The following is a 14,183-nucleotide window of genomic DNA, read 5'->3' on the forward strand; positions in this document are numbered from 1 at the left end:
ACTCATTGGGACGTCACAATGCGCTAAATTCCTGGGATTGTTGTCTCGCGGAGTTCTGCTTTGTCCGTAAAACACGCAAGAGTGCTGGCTAGGGCAACAGTATCCGAAAACCAGAAGTCCGCAAAAAGTTCTACTCTTGGCGCCACAGTGCAGCACAGAGTTCTACACAAACTTCCAGCCTCGGAGGATTTATCTGTCCAGTGGATACATGTTATATATGATGGCAATGTGCCTGCTAGAGCCTGCAAATGATCACTTTTCCAAATGCTAACTACTGTTAGCTCCCAGTAGCCTCTGTGGCGGATGTCATTTCCTGTCCCTTAAGTTTTGTTCTACTTTTTTTTTTAAGGTGGACCTTTAAGAGATACTACTAAACAGCGTTCTGAACAGGGCTGTTTTGGCAGGGTGATTGAACTGCTGTGGTGCTTCATCCTTATCGTATTTTGACCAAAGCATGTCACAGACATGTTCGTTAGGACACCAGGGAACTAGTTTAACTTGGAGAAATAGGGTATAATATGTCCCTTTTATGATCAGACAGACGTGCCCCTGTATTTTGTTTGTTTTTTCATTATTTACACAAAGCTGCTGTGAGAGGAAATGCGGTGCTGGTGATCTATTGTCTTTGTTTGGATGTATTCTTCCAAGAATGTGTTAATTAATTCAGTGAGGCAGCAGCAATTTCAGTCAACTTGGCAGCTTCTGGGTTTCAGTTGCTTAGTAACAACAGACGTGACATACTGTAAGTGCAACCCCACAACAGTCTTGTTTAAAAACACCTCCATCACCAGCCATTTCGAAACACATCAAGCTTCTGTGTAACAAACAGCATACCCAATACTTCATTCAAGAGTAAATAAACAGCACACAACATGACTCAGTTAAATGCTGTCGCTGATATTTATTTACAATATAACATTCTGTGCTCTGTAAATCATTCATGACTATGGACTGTATCAGGTTTTCTGTTTTTCTGATATACGAGTTAGTGATTTTGAACAGTATCGGTTCAGCTCATGTAAGAACTAGGCTAAATCAGGGAATAGGGTTACCACAAGCAGAACAGAAAAATATATATGATTCCATCAGTGAAAGGTAGTACTACTGCATCTGTTTACTGCTTGACCTCACATGAGGTATGCCATATGTTAAGACAGAAGGATGAGGATGTTGACATGCGATGGATGAGTAAGTGAGACAGTGGGTGCAGATGCAGAGCAGCTGCTCCGGTGCTCAGTGCATTTCTGCACAGGAGAGACAGACAACTGTCGCACATTATTGTACGTTTTCTGTTTCGACTGTTGTTAGAAAAAAAACTTTCCATCGATACATTAAGTTGACAGTGAAACGGTGTACAGTGTCCGCACCCCTGTAGACATCGGTTGTTTATTTGGCAGTGGTTCATCAAACCAATATCCTGTTAGCACCAAATTAACAGACTACTCACACATTCCTGATTTCAGTAGGAGGCACTGCCAGGATGGATTCAAAGCAGCAAGCCTGCAGTTCCTCTGGCTCAGGCAAAACAACAATTAGCCAACTTCCCTACATAGAAGCTGTCGTAATTTAATTCACTGAACACTTAAGCGGTACACTGGGTTCAATTCGGCAGTCTGGATGACTGGAGTGGGTTGACTATAAATTCAGTTATGTTTGCGCTATGGCTTTTCTATCTCATGAAAGGGTGGTGTGGGGAGTGAGTGAGTCCAGATTGGTTAAATTACCACCAGTCACACTTCTGCACAGTTTTACTTCAATTTATATCAAATCCGCTGAATGTTTAGGAGCACTGCGAACAAAACATGATGACATTCACTTAAAAAAGGGTTTAGCACAGGAGCAAATGCTGTAGACTGAGGTATAAAATGCTGCACTCGCACGTGCGTAGTGGAAACTTGAAATCAAACGCTGCTCATTCATGTTGAATGAGGCTGAATCGTGCAATTTCGAAGTTGAAAAATGTTCAACTTTCCAAGGGGAAGTGCGAGCACCAGCCAAACAATTTAGATGATGCAAATTTTTCCAGCACAGACACGAGTCAATTAGTACACATTCCAAACAGAGCCACAAAGTCTGCATGACATATACAATTCAGAAAGCTGCCTTTAGAGCCAGGAATCAGGGGAATCACTAAAATACTTGGGGCCTCATGTATAAACCATGCGTCCCCTTCCCAGCTTCCACAACACAATCGATTGTTGAAATGATCTGTAAATTCAGCTCAATGGATAAGTCATGTCTAAACATACATGTTACATCAGAAAAACAAACACCCACAGGTTCAACTGTCAATGCACAGCCAGTTTTATTTAGCATCAAGATTAATATGAGGGCACCCGTGGTGACCCTGACATTTAGTTCCTTCATGTTTATCTCTAATTCCAAAAAAACAAAGTAATGTTGTTGTTTTTTCAAATTTATACATCATAAATTGATGTATTGATCGCGCACTTTCCTTCTTTTTCTTTTATTTTTCTCCTCCTTTAATCTGTGGATGGAACAAGGGCGTTGTGTGTTACGCTTAGTTTCACGTTTGATGGAATGTATAAAGAAACGGTGCGCAGGACTCGGCGTACGCACGGTTTTATAAATCTGAGAATTTCTTTACCTACGTACAAATTTTGTGAGTACGCCATCTTTCAGTATGAAAGCTGCGCACTCTTTTATGCGCGAGGACCTCTGGTCTTCAGTTCACTCTGGTTTTGTCAATGCTCTCTGGACGACAACACGAATTTTGACCTTTACCTCCTACAAATACCCATCTCAAGCGAAAAGTAGATACTTAGCATCAACCCAGGCTTATGACCTCTCTGTGTGTTTGTGTGTGTGTATGTGTGTGTGTGTGTGTGTGTGTGTGTGTGTGTGTGTGTGTGTGTGTGTGTGTGTGTGTGTGTGTGTGTGTGTGTGTGTGTGTGTGTGTGTGTGTGTGTGTGTGTGTGTGTGTGTGTTGCAGCTTCTGCAGGAGGACTTGGAACAGGAGCAGGTGAGGGTGAACTCTCTCACCCACATGGTGGTGGTGGTGGACGAATCTAGTGGAGACAGCGCCACCGCAGTCTTGGAGAGCAGACTTCAGGTAAGTGTGCATACACATCACAAGATCAAATCTGTGTTGCAGATACTTACATTGTAAATACAACTAAACAACAGAGTGAGAGCTAATTTACCTTTATCGGGATCTTTTCTTTTCTCTCTCTGTCTCTCCCACACACACACGTACTTGCTCACTCACTCTTTCCGTGGCAAAGGTCTCAGCAGAGCACAGCATAGTTTCTCAAGGAAAACAATCTAAATGGGTGTTATTTTGTCTTGTTGCTGTGCAGCAATTAGACCTCGGCATTGATGTGTGCTTGTTTTGTTTGTATGTGTGTGGGTGCTGGAGTTTTCTACTGCTTTTGTTTACTTCAGTTATCATTACACAGACTCCAGCCAGGAGTCAGACTCTGCTGTTAATCCTCCATACTCCATACTGTATCTTAGCCACTAACAAACTGAATTTAGTCCCACTTTTATACTCACTTATACTCCAAAGAATCAATGTGAAAATGGTCAAAACAGCAGGTGCAAATTCTCAGAAATTGCACACAAAGTGGCGTTAATTGCAGGACGATGCCATTTGTTGACACTGTTATATTAATATCATCTTTATCCATGCTTCGGTCATTGAAAGGTATGTTGTCAATAAAGACACGCTGAAATAGACAACCATGGACACTAATGGACAGCGCAGAGCTTGTTGTGGAAATAACATCCGAAAAGATCGAAGGGTGCTTTCACCTCTAGTTTGTTTTGGTTAAAGTTGCTGTTAATAAGCTTCTTGAACATGTTTTCTTCTTTTGTTGGTTGCACTTGAAAGCGAAGAGGTGAGAATAAACAAGCGTTGACCTCTCATGTCACACCAAAGGAAGAGTGGCGCCCACAGTGGTTCAATGTATCACACCAAATTTAGCAAGTAGTGCGAAACCTTGCTCAAAAGGCAATTGACTCCTTTGCTATTGTCAGTGGAGGAGTTAGTCTTGTTCTTTTCCTCCATCGAGTTGTTTCACAAACACACCGTAAACAAGATATGCAGCCATTTAAAAAATTAATCTAATAAATAAATAAATAATAATAATGTGGAGTAGGATCATGTAGGGAAGGCCAGTCAGAACAGGTGCGTTTTGAGTCTGGATTTGAACTGTGGTAGAGAGTTAAAGGAATACTTCCCCGATTTACATTTAGCTTGAATAGGGGTAGTATTTTTGCTTCCCAACCTCAGTTTCCCCTGAGTCAAGGAATATCTTCTTTCCTCTTTGTTTTTTGTACATGCCCACCAATGGCACTTGGTCCAAGGCTTGAAACTGCAATGCTAATTCTGCACTATTCAGACCCACCAGTAGGGGGCGGGACCCAATTCCCACAATGTTAACAGTGTCCGCCATCTTTACAAACAGTTAAGCTAACACGACCAAGGCCCCGTCCCATTTCTTCCCCTTAAAATATCCATTTGGTTTGGAGTGCCCACTGTAAATTCCCCTCTTTGAGGGAAGTGGCTTCCCTATGGAATTGGGACACCACTATATGCAAAGTATTGTAGTGAACGTAGCAAACGTGCTAACCTATGTCACAGTTACAATTCTACCAGTGGAGTGTGCTACTATTTTCATTTAGGAAAAATGCCGGCGGATCCAGCTGTTTTGTTGCCTGTTGTGGTGGCTGTGTACATACATCCAAAACACTGACAAAACTACTCAGATGTAGCAGAGCTAGCTAGCTAGCTAGTGGCTATTTGCCAAGTGCTTCTTCATGTAGCTCTACATGATGGGCATACTCTCTCGAAGCACTCGGCAAATAGCCACTAGCTAGCTAGTTAGCTAGCTGCTTTCATTAGTGTTCAAAGCTCAACTTTGGATGTATATCAAACCAACATAATCCAACACATTTCGACATTGTAACGTGCTTATTTGCAAAAATATACTTACAAGGAAATTGTTGCTCTGCAGATGTGGCCGCCATCTTTGTTGAAAAAATAACAGCCGGCTCACTGAATTCGCAAAGCATCATGGGTCATTTCATCGTCCACTTCGTTTTAAGCCCACATCAGAGCTCACTACATTTTGAGGGTTGATTTATAATGGCAAAATTGAACTCCCCTTGCTCCCCCCTACACGAGTACGTGCAAAAAATTAGGGTTGGGGCAAAAATGTAGGGTTAGGGGAGATACAGTATTGGTACGGGGCCGAAGTCTCTCTGGTGGGCATGTAACAAAAAAAAAAGAATGAAGATTTTCTCAACTTAGGGAGTTGGGAAGCATCCTTTTTCAATACTACCCCTCTTCTAGTAATAAAAAACAAAATGCATATATTTCTGATGTCAGGTGGTAGAGAGTTCAAGAGTCGGCAGGCAGAGTGGCTGGAATGCCCTGCTCCCTATGGTGGTGAGGCAGGCGAATGGGGTGGCAATGTGGAGGAGGTCTGACAGATATGGAGGGGCAAGGTTATGGATGACTTTGAATGTGTGCAGGAGGATTTTGAATGCAATGTGGAGATGGAGCGGGAGCCAATGGAGCTGGTGCAGAACAGGGTTGATATGGGGAATAGAGGGGGTTTTTGGTGATTGTTCAGGCAGCAGCATTCTGAACCAGACTGACAGTGTTGCAAATCTTCAGTCCATTTTTTAATTCAATCAGATATTAGAACTAGTTTAGTTTGATGTGGGGCCTGGAAAAGGGGACTGTCTAGACCCCGCAATTGAACTTCCAAAATAAAGAAATAGATGTTTACGATAACAATCACACACGGCCAATTCGAGTCAGTATTTTCTGTGGGAAATGGCAAGCGAGAGAAAATGGAAAGTCATCTTGGTATTATTGTTGAGGAATTTTAAAAATGATCTCTCAGGAAGCCAAGGTAGATGTTGGCAAAGCTGACAATGTACACAAACAGGAAATTAAGATGTTTGGATATTGGATACTTCTGAAACTAAAACAGAAAAGTGCTGTGGAGAGAATAAACTCATCTATCCTGAAAGAATAAAAGCCTAATAATAGAATTTATCTTCCCAAACATAAGTGGGAAATTCCTTTCTACAAAAACTAATTTGAACACATATATTCATGTCATATTAAGCTATAACAATGCAGACCACATGTTGGTTGTACTGTATGCAAAGTGTAATACCATTAGAACTATAATATAATTCCTCATTTAACTTTATTTTTAATGACTATGGAGGCTTAACTGGCCCTGTTTCCTGCCGTGTAGTTTATTACTAAATACCAGATCAGAGAGCTAAATAGATGAAGGGCTGAAATGTTTAAAAAAAGCAAAAAAAAAGGAAAAGAAAAGAAGGTGCCTTCCCTGGTTTCCCCATGCTGCTCAAGTCTGTCACTTGATTAATTACAGCCTATTCATCGTGAGATTAACCCGCTGAGCCTTTCTCTCCACATCTGTCTATGCTCACTCACTTTTCTGCATCTCATTGTCTTTTCATTTCCTCCCCTCCCTCGCCACCCTCTCCCTTTTCTATTGCTCTGTCAGTGGGATGACTTTGTTCAGGTGACACACTGTGCATTTTCTCTTTGCCAGTTAAATGGAACAGAAGAGTGTCTTTTTCATTTTACTCAATCGGCCTCGAGCCGCCAATGCAGTGCAGAGTCCAGGAAAAGTAAACAAACAAAACAAAGAAAATACACTTTTACTGGCTGCCCATGACCTTACCATCGCTAATATGTCCAAAAACAGGCAAGAATTATTGAAACTGTCATCATTTTTAAAGGTGCCATATGTAAGTATGTGGCCAAAAACGGTTACTACATTCAAATTCAAAATACTGAGGTCTTTTAGGTTTTGTTTTCTGACGTAACTGGCAACCCGTGGTTGCTCGGCAGCTGAGACTCTACAAACTGCAATGATTGGTAGAAGGGGGTAGGTGGCGCCACATGCCAAAACATGATTTCAAAACATAAACATGATTTGCAGTCTGCAAAATATTTTTTTAATGCAAATATTTTGGCTGTACTGTTGTTGTTGGTGAGTTCAGTTTGTTATATGAACATTATTCCTCAGTCTCTGTGACATATTAGGAGGATTTTATGACCAGTTGATTCAAATTTATTACATAATGCACCTTTAACATTAGTAGTAGCTGTCCTAACATGGAGGCAATAGCTGATATTTGAGATAGCATGTCCTGATATAGTGATATCATTGTGATGTGAAAAAATATGGTAATTTTAATAAATAATGATGGAAATGAGTGAGAGTAAACCATCCTTTCTTGAACTGAGAGGAAGCAGCAGAGCATTAAACTTACTTTGGTTCATTATCACATAAGACAATTAAAATGAGAGACTGAATACATTATGTATTTATTTATTTATTCTACTTTACTTGCTCACTTCCAAATGTGGTCATCTGCTAACGGTGATGATCGAGACCTGTCATTCCCAGCAACTCACTGACCAAACTGACCTTTTATGTCCCTACAATGTGACAATTGGATATGTGCACATGAAATATACACTTGCAGTGAATAACTGATGAAAACCTTTATCCCTAACTTCACCTTCCACTCACCAAATTGTCTTTAACAACAGTGGACTTAAGGTGTCTGTGAAGGGCAGAGCCCCTGCAGGACAGCTGCTCCATGTACCAGTGTGTGTGTGTGTGTGTGTGTGTGGCACAGCAGCACTACAAAGCACAATTTAGTTTATTTTACTAAATTGTGTTTGAAAAACAAAGACACTCTGGGGAGTTATATGTTAAAGTCTCAGGGGATCAGCAGCTACAGCAGTCCTGTCAGACACCCAACAATCATTAAATGACCCGTCATCATGCAGTGACACTGCTGCCACATGACTGACTGATGAGGTAACTGCATGAATAATTTAGTGTACAGATGTTGTGACTGACATGCATGATGAGGGGTGCTAGAGTGGGAGGGTTTTGTTTATTAAATCTGGAATAATTTCTCATAAAATTTCACAATTCGGAATCAATTTTGTTTGTGATCAATATTATTGCACAATGTGACTCAAAATATATGTCAACAAAAATGGCTTTGAAATGTGGAGTACGCAAGGTTCTGTCACAATAACAGAACTGGTCATTTAAATCCTTAACACACGGAGCATGTAGGCGGCGCTTCTGTTTACCCCGTTTAAATGTATTTACAGAGGCGATACGTATCTGCAGTATAGAGTGTCTTATGTCATTATTTAATTTTCACCAACTATATAAACCCATCTGAGCAAAAACTGCTAAAAAATGATAAAATCACATTGAATTTGGAAATAATTATGTCACAGTTTAGAGTTCCCTTGGCTACAAAAATCACTACTCCCATATATATATATATATTTTCTTTTTATAAATATGAGATTTATTATGTTTTTTGAAAAATACCTAAAATGATCATTTTGTAAAGCCTGAATATATGACTATATAAATGACCAGGATGTCCATATAAACAGTTGTGTATTATTCCCGCGGCATTTTACCAAGGGTGCACCTCAGTTTTATTGCCTAGATGCAAAGTGCTAGCATGATTACACATAATTTGGCCGATTGTGCTGTATGAGGACAACCATAAATGTAAATTGACAGCTGTGTCTCCATACATTTGGTCCTAACCTATTGTGTAAACAAATAAAGATTTTGAATGCTTTGAAACAGAAAGAATCAAAGATCATTTCAATGTGCAAAAATTCTGCATTAGCTAAGATACAGGATAATAATAACAATAATAACAACTAATCCTCATAGGAGAACCCTTTTTGGCTCCAGGTAGAACCATTTTATAAAGGTTCCACCTGGGACACTTTTGGAGGGTTCCACCAAGAACCCTTTTAAAACCCTTTATTCAGGAAAGGGGTTTTAAATTGTTCTCTGGATCAAACTGGTTCTTACTGGAATCATTAGTGTTACCAAGAACCCTTTCCGAAACCCTTCCTTCTGGAAAGGGTTTTTCAGAAGCAAATGGCTCCAGGTAGAACCTCATCCCTTGTAGAAGGAGCCTTTTGGAACCCTCATAACCCTTATTATTTCCTTATTTTTTTGTACCACACTTTTATTACAACAAACTATCAATTTAAATATTGTAAAATAAAAATAATTTCTCCTTCATTTTGGTGGTCTGATTTTAATCCTGCAGTCCATGGCCTCTATTCACATATATGAGATATTTTTCTCCTGTCTCTCAAATGAATGCCCTTCATGACCAGCTCTGTCCCTCTGGGGCAGAAAGAAACAAGACCCAAACTACATTTTTGGCAGCTGAAAGAATTAAAATGGCAAATGAAAATGTAAATCCATTATCCTCTGAGGCAAAGTGACGTAAATCTTTGGCGCGTGTGTCTGCAGGTGCTCGGTGATCGCTGGGCAGCCATTTGTAAATGGACAGAAGAACGCTGGATTCTGCTACAGGAGATTTTACTGAAATGGCAGCACTTCACTAATGAACAGGTATGTTTGTGCATGTGTGTGTGAAGACAATTAACTTAAACTTAAATCTAATACAAAAGGAATTATAAGATTGAAACAGTGTAATGTGCCACACTGTGGGACTAGTTATATCAGGAGTCCACTTTAAAACTTAGTTTCATAGATAAGTGCAGATTGATCATGGAATAATCTCTCCACTGTGTTTCATAATGAGGCATTGTTGGACTTAAAGTCTCCTAGACAGCCATAAGAATCACATTTAATTTTATCAATTATTAAAAAACATTTGGAAATAAGCCAAATGGAATGTTTCCTCTTTCCTCGACTAAGTGCTTACTCAAGTATCACCTGAGGCTTTGGCTGCAAATCAGTCGTCCTTGCTGAGATAAATATATACAGTGTAATCCAGAGCAGAGGGGAGATGATATCACAGCATTCAGCCTCAGGAGGAGCAGAATGCAGTTTGTAAACAAACAAAAGAGAAGACGGTGACCTTAAAGGCACCGACGTCGATGTGATAAGATTTGTTTCTTCTTGTCTTTCCCTCTGACATTAATCCATCATTCAACAAATCTCCTCTCCTCTTAATTCCTCATCTTTTCCCTCACAGTGTTTATTCGACTCATGGCTGACTCAGAAGGAAGAGCTTGTGAGCTCCATCAAGACCTCCAACCTTAAAGACCAGGCAGAGATGGTAGCATGCCTGCGCCGCCTTGCTGTGAGAATCGAATCCCTGTAAACCTAGCTTTGACTCCCGTGCAACTATGTTATATGAAATATGTTGTTTTGTCTGCCTGCAGGCTGTGAAGGCAGACCTGGAGGTGAAACGTCCTACCATGGACAAGCTGTGCTCCATGAGTCAGGACCTGCTGTCCAGTGTGAGGAACAAAGATGTGGCCAGCAAACTGGAGGCCAGACTGGACAACTTTGCCCAACGCTGGGACCGACTGGTGCACAGTCTGGAGTTGAGTAGTGCCCAGGTAAACCACACATTTAAAAAAAAAGAGTTATAGCTAAATGAATTATCCATGAGTTTATCCAAGCAAAATTTTTTTTTTTAAATTGCATTACGGTTACCTATAACGCTGAACAGTTAATCGAACGCTTATCAAAATCTCTATATGGCTTGCTGCAAATTTCAAATCGCAGGAGGTGCAATATTCAGGGTGGTCTTAAACGCTATTAAAAGTTAAAAGCCCTTACAGGTGAAGTTAGTAGTTTATAGTGCCATCTAGAGGAGAGGCTGAAATTTACAACAAAGAACTGCTCCTCTGCTCACCCCCTCCCTTCCCTGAGCGCTACGGTATCCTCAGCTGGTCAAACGTCGTCCTCGTTGTCTTTCTCCGTGTCAGCAGATGAGGTTCGTGAGGCGAGGGAGAGGGCGAGCTACCGCGGTTGTAGCAGACGAAGCGGAGAGAGTGGAGGCGGGACTTCCGCTACAAGTAAAGCAACGCTTGAGTTGTTCTCTCGCGTTTGTCCTTACAGGCTCTGGTAGAAACATGGCGTCTCGCTGCTAACAGTGGCTATGCGACCGCGGCCCGCGACCATGTTATTTTACATGACTTTTTGAAACACTACGAAAATGAAACAAAAACTTTTATACAACGACTAGACAATGCAGGAGCACATAATATGTATAAAAAAGTGGATTTGGGGTTATATAAACCCATAAATACTACACAGTGTCCCTTTAAAATGTCTTAATCACGATTTCCATGGAGTTTGACTGCAAAAAGTATGCATGAATGTTTTTATTTCCCTCCCCGCGTTTGTGAAAAACAACCATGTGCATGCATGCTCACCCTGCAAGATCGATGTGACGTTACGCATCTTGCAACATGAACAAACGCGCTCCTCCTGGCTCGAAATAGTATTAGAAATCACACAAAACAAACTCCAAAATCGTCAGACATGGGAAAATGTAAGTTTATTGCAAACTAAAGCCATTTTGTAAGTTAAATTTGTGTAACTGATTGTTGCTTGAAGTGACGATAAGGTCTTACAATATTTTGAGAAGGTCCTGAAAAAGTCTTAAAAAGGTATTGAAATTTACTTCAGGATTCCTGCATATGCCCCGAATATTGTTTAATGCCAAAATGTGTGATAAAATTAGCATTTTGAGATTTAATATTGTCCTGGCCTATACACATTCTATTATTTTCACGGATCTGCACAAAATCACACAGCTCATTATTTTTAAAATGTGATTCAAATGAAAGTGAGAATTATTATGATCCCTCTTGTATCGCGAATGGTATCGCAACCACAATTTCAGTCAAAATATCCCCAATTAGATATTTATTCAAAATTCAGGCCTGGTTACAAATGACTTGTTGTCGTCTTCTGCTTATCCGGGTCCTGTTAGCGGGGGCAGCAAGGAAGTCCAGACGGCCCTCTCCCCGGCCACTTCCGCCGGCTCCTCTGGGGGGATCCCAAGGCATGCCCAGGCTAGCCGAGAGATATAATCCTTCCAGCGTGTCCTGGGTTGGCCCCAAGCATAAAAAATACACTAATTCGTTGATATACTCTCCATGAGGGGGTCTTCTGAATCGCTCTTTGTCTGGCCTGTCACCTAGGACCAATTTGCCGTAAGAGACCCTACCAGGCAAAATGCCCCCTGCCCTCAAACACCTCCACCACGATAAGGAGACAGAATTACCTCAAATGTACATAATAAAAATAGTATAATTATCTATTTCCACACAAGCACAACATATATAGATGCACACTTTATAGCACATTGATGAAGGATTGCATTTGGGGGATGCTTGAACCTGCTGTCAGCTACATCATCTGTTGGCTAACGTCCTGTCCATTGCAGGCATTAGAATGACCATCCCTCCCACCTACGTCACCACATTTATTCACCAACAAACCCCACAAACAGATTGGACCGCCTCTTTGTGGACTTCTGGTTCCCGATTGGATTCAGTGTTGTCGGATCCTGGAAAAGTTTTCTAGATTTCTTTTTTCTTTTTTTTTTCAACTTGTGGTGGTGTGAGGTAATGACACAGTCACCACTGACTGTCCTGTGTGCACCCACTGTGCAGAGAAACCAGCTTGTGTGAACAGCATAATTGATGAACATTAGTGCTGAATGGATGCAGGTTCTGCTTCTGGAGGCTTTGCAGGGCTTCCGCATTCATCACGACCCAGTTGTTCGTCTCTCCCTCTCACAGTTGTCCCTTATAATCAGTGAGATAATCAGAGGAATGAACTTTGAGGGCAGACTCTACCACTTCAAGTGGAACACACACACATTGATAAGACTAGGGGAAAGGAGGAAAGAATCCAAGTAGTTTTGGCAGATGATTAACTGCTATTACTTCCCTGTTGGGGTGCGGGGAAACCACCAAATAAAAGGATTTATCTCCCAGTCTGGCAGTTGAAGCCAGTAAGCGCCTAAAACCTGGATTCTCTGTAATATCCATCAGGGGTTGACTTTTCTGGTTTGTATGTAAGACTAGGAGTTTATGGTCTCAATCACTAGTTTGGGGTTTTTCTTTTTCTACACAAGCAAGTAGAAAATTACTTTTGCCGCTGGTGTCGTATCAAAAATGTCTGCTCGATTTTTGTAAATTTACCTAACAAGTTTTTTTTTCTGAATTTTCTTTCCCTCTTCATTAAGCTGTCATCTGCTGTTAGTGTGACCCAGCAGTCCGAACATACCCACTCAACTGTCACATCAACCGTTACCAAGGTGACAACAAGGGAGAAGGTGTCCGCTATTCGTCAGACCCGAGAGTCGCCGCCTCCACAGAAGAAGAGACAGGCTGTGGTGGACTCTGAACTCAGGAAAAGGTGGGTTTAGTTTAAAACGTTTAAACTCTCACACATGTTCTAACATCCACGGTTTCTTATTCTGACTTGTGTTGAATGTTCAGTTGCATGCATCCTTTTCTGCTCTCGTATCTCAGCAGGTAGGTGATGACACTCTGCAGATGCTGGTTAACTGTGACAACAGAACATTTAGTAATCGTGCAAATTGTGAAAGTCCTCTAGTGAATAGTGAAGCAAATGACATGAGTAGAGGTTTTGTGCCGAGTAGATAATTAAATTGGTATTTAAATTATTTTGAAATGTTTTCATCTACTTATCCGACATCTGTAGTTACTGTTACATTGGGATCAAACAATCTTTTTGAAAGTATATTGCCATTTCCATGAATCAGCCTGGGACATTGATGCTTATTCACTCATACAGTAACAGAAGTAACAGTAAATAGGAACAGAAGGGAAAACAGATTTAAGCCACTTAACAAAAAGCGCACCTAATGAAATCTACACCTGCTTAAGTCTACAGTTATGTCTGCCACTTTATTTTACACTAGATAACCTTTTATGGCTTTTTTTTGGCTCTAGTTTCACAAAAACTGTTTGTTATAAAAGCAGTATTTCTGTTGAAACAGAAACTGATGAAATAGTGCTGCAAATGAAAAAATGTTTTCATGCCATACTCCCGTGAAAAGAAGCGCATTTATGGTTATGTAAGGAACCATCACAGGTGTTTTTGAGGTATCTACATTGATCATAACATTGAACATTAACATACATTTTCATGGTAGCCTATGGGGTATTTCTCACTACCACACTATTACCTGGATATTACTTGAGAAATAACATGTTATTATCTCAGTATTTGTCTCATTATGATGAAGTATTACTGTACTTTTACCATGTTGGTATTACTTATGGAAATGACATATCAAATTATTGTGGTATTGTGGTGATAGAAATATAGATTTGATACAAAAGCAGAGCAGTA

The 14,183-nt window shown here is 40.6% G+C and overlaps 1 protein-coding gene across 6 annotated transcripts in view; it reads left to right on the forward strand.

Moving 5' to 3' along the window:
- dmd (dystrophin) overlaps positions 1 to 14,183 on the forward strand; it is a 304,958-nt gene that overhangs the window by 155,610 nt on the left and 135,165 nt on the right. For all 6 annotated transcript variants that reach the window (XM_083892996.1, XM_083892990.1, XM_083892991.1 and 3 more), the window contains 5 exons: positions 2,954 to 3,073; positions 9,339 to 9,440; positions 10,030 to 10,137; positions 10,220 to 10,399; positions 13,048 to 13,220. In XM_083892996.1, coding sequence (XP_083749122.1) covers positions 2,954 to 3,073; positions 9,339 to 9,440; positions 10,030 to 10,137; positions 10,220 to 10,399; positions 13,048 to 13,220 — 683 coding nt within the window. The remainder of the gene's footprint in view (positions 1 to 2,953; positions 3,074 to 9,338; positions 9,441 to 10,029; positions 10,138 to 10,219; positions 10,400 to 13,047; positions 13,221 to 14,183) is intronic.

This window comes from Microchirus variegatus (genome assembly GCF_963457635.1).
Source record: "Microchirus variegatus genome assembly, chromosome: 1".
Lineage (NCBI taxonomy): Eukaryota > Metazoa > Chordata > Actinopteri > Pleuronectiformes > Soleidae > Microchirus > Microchirus variegatus.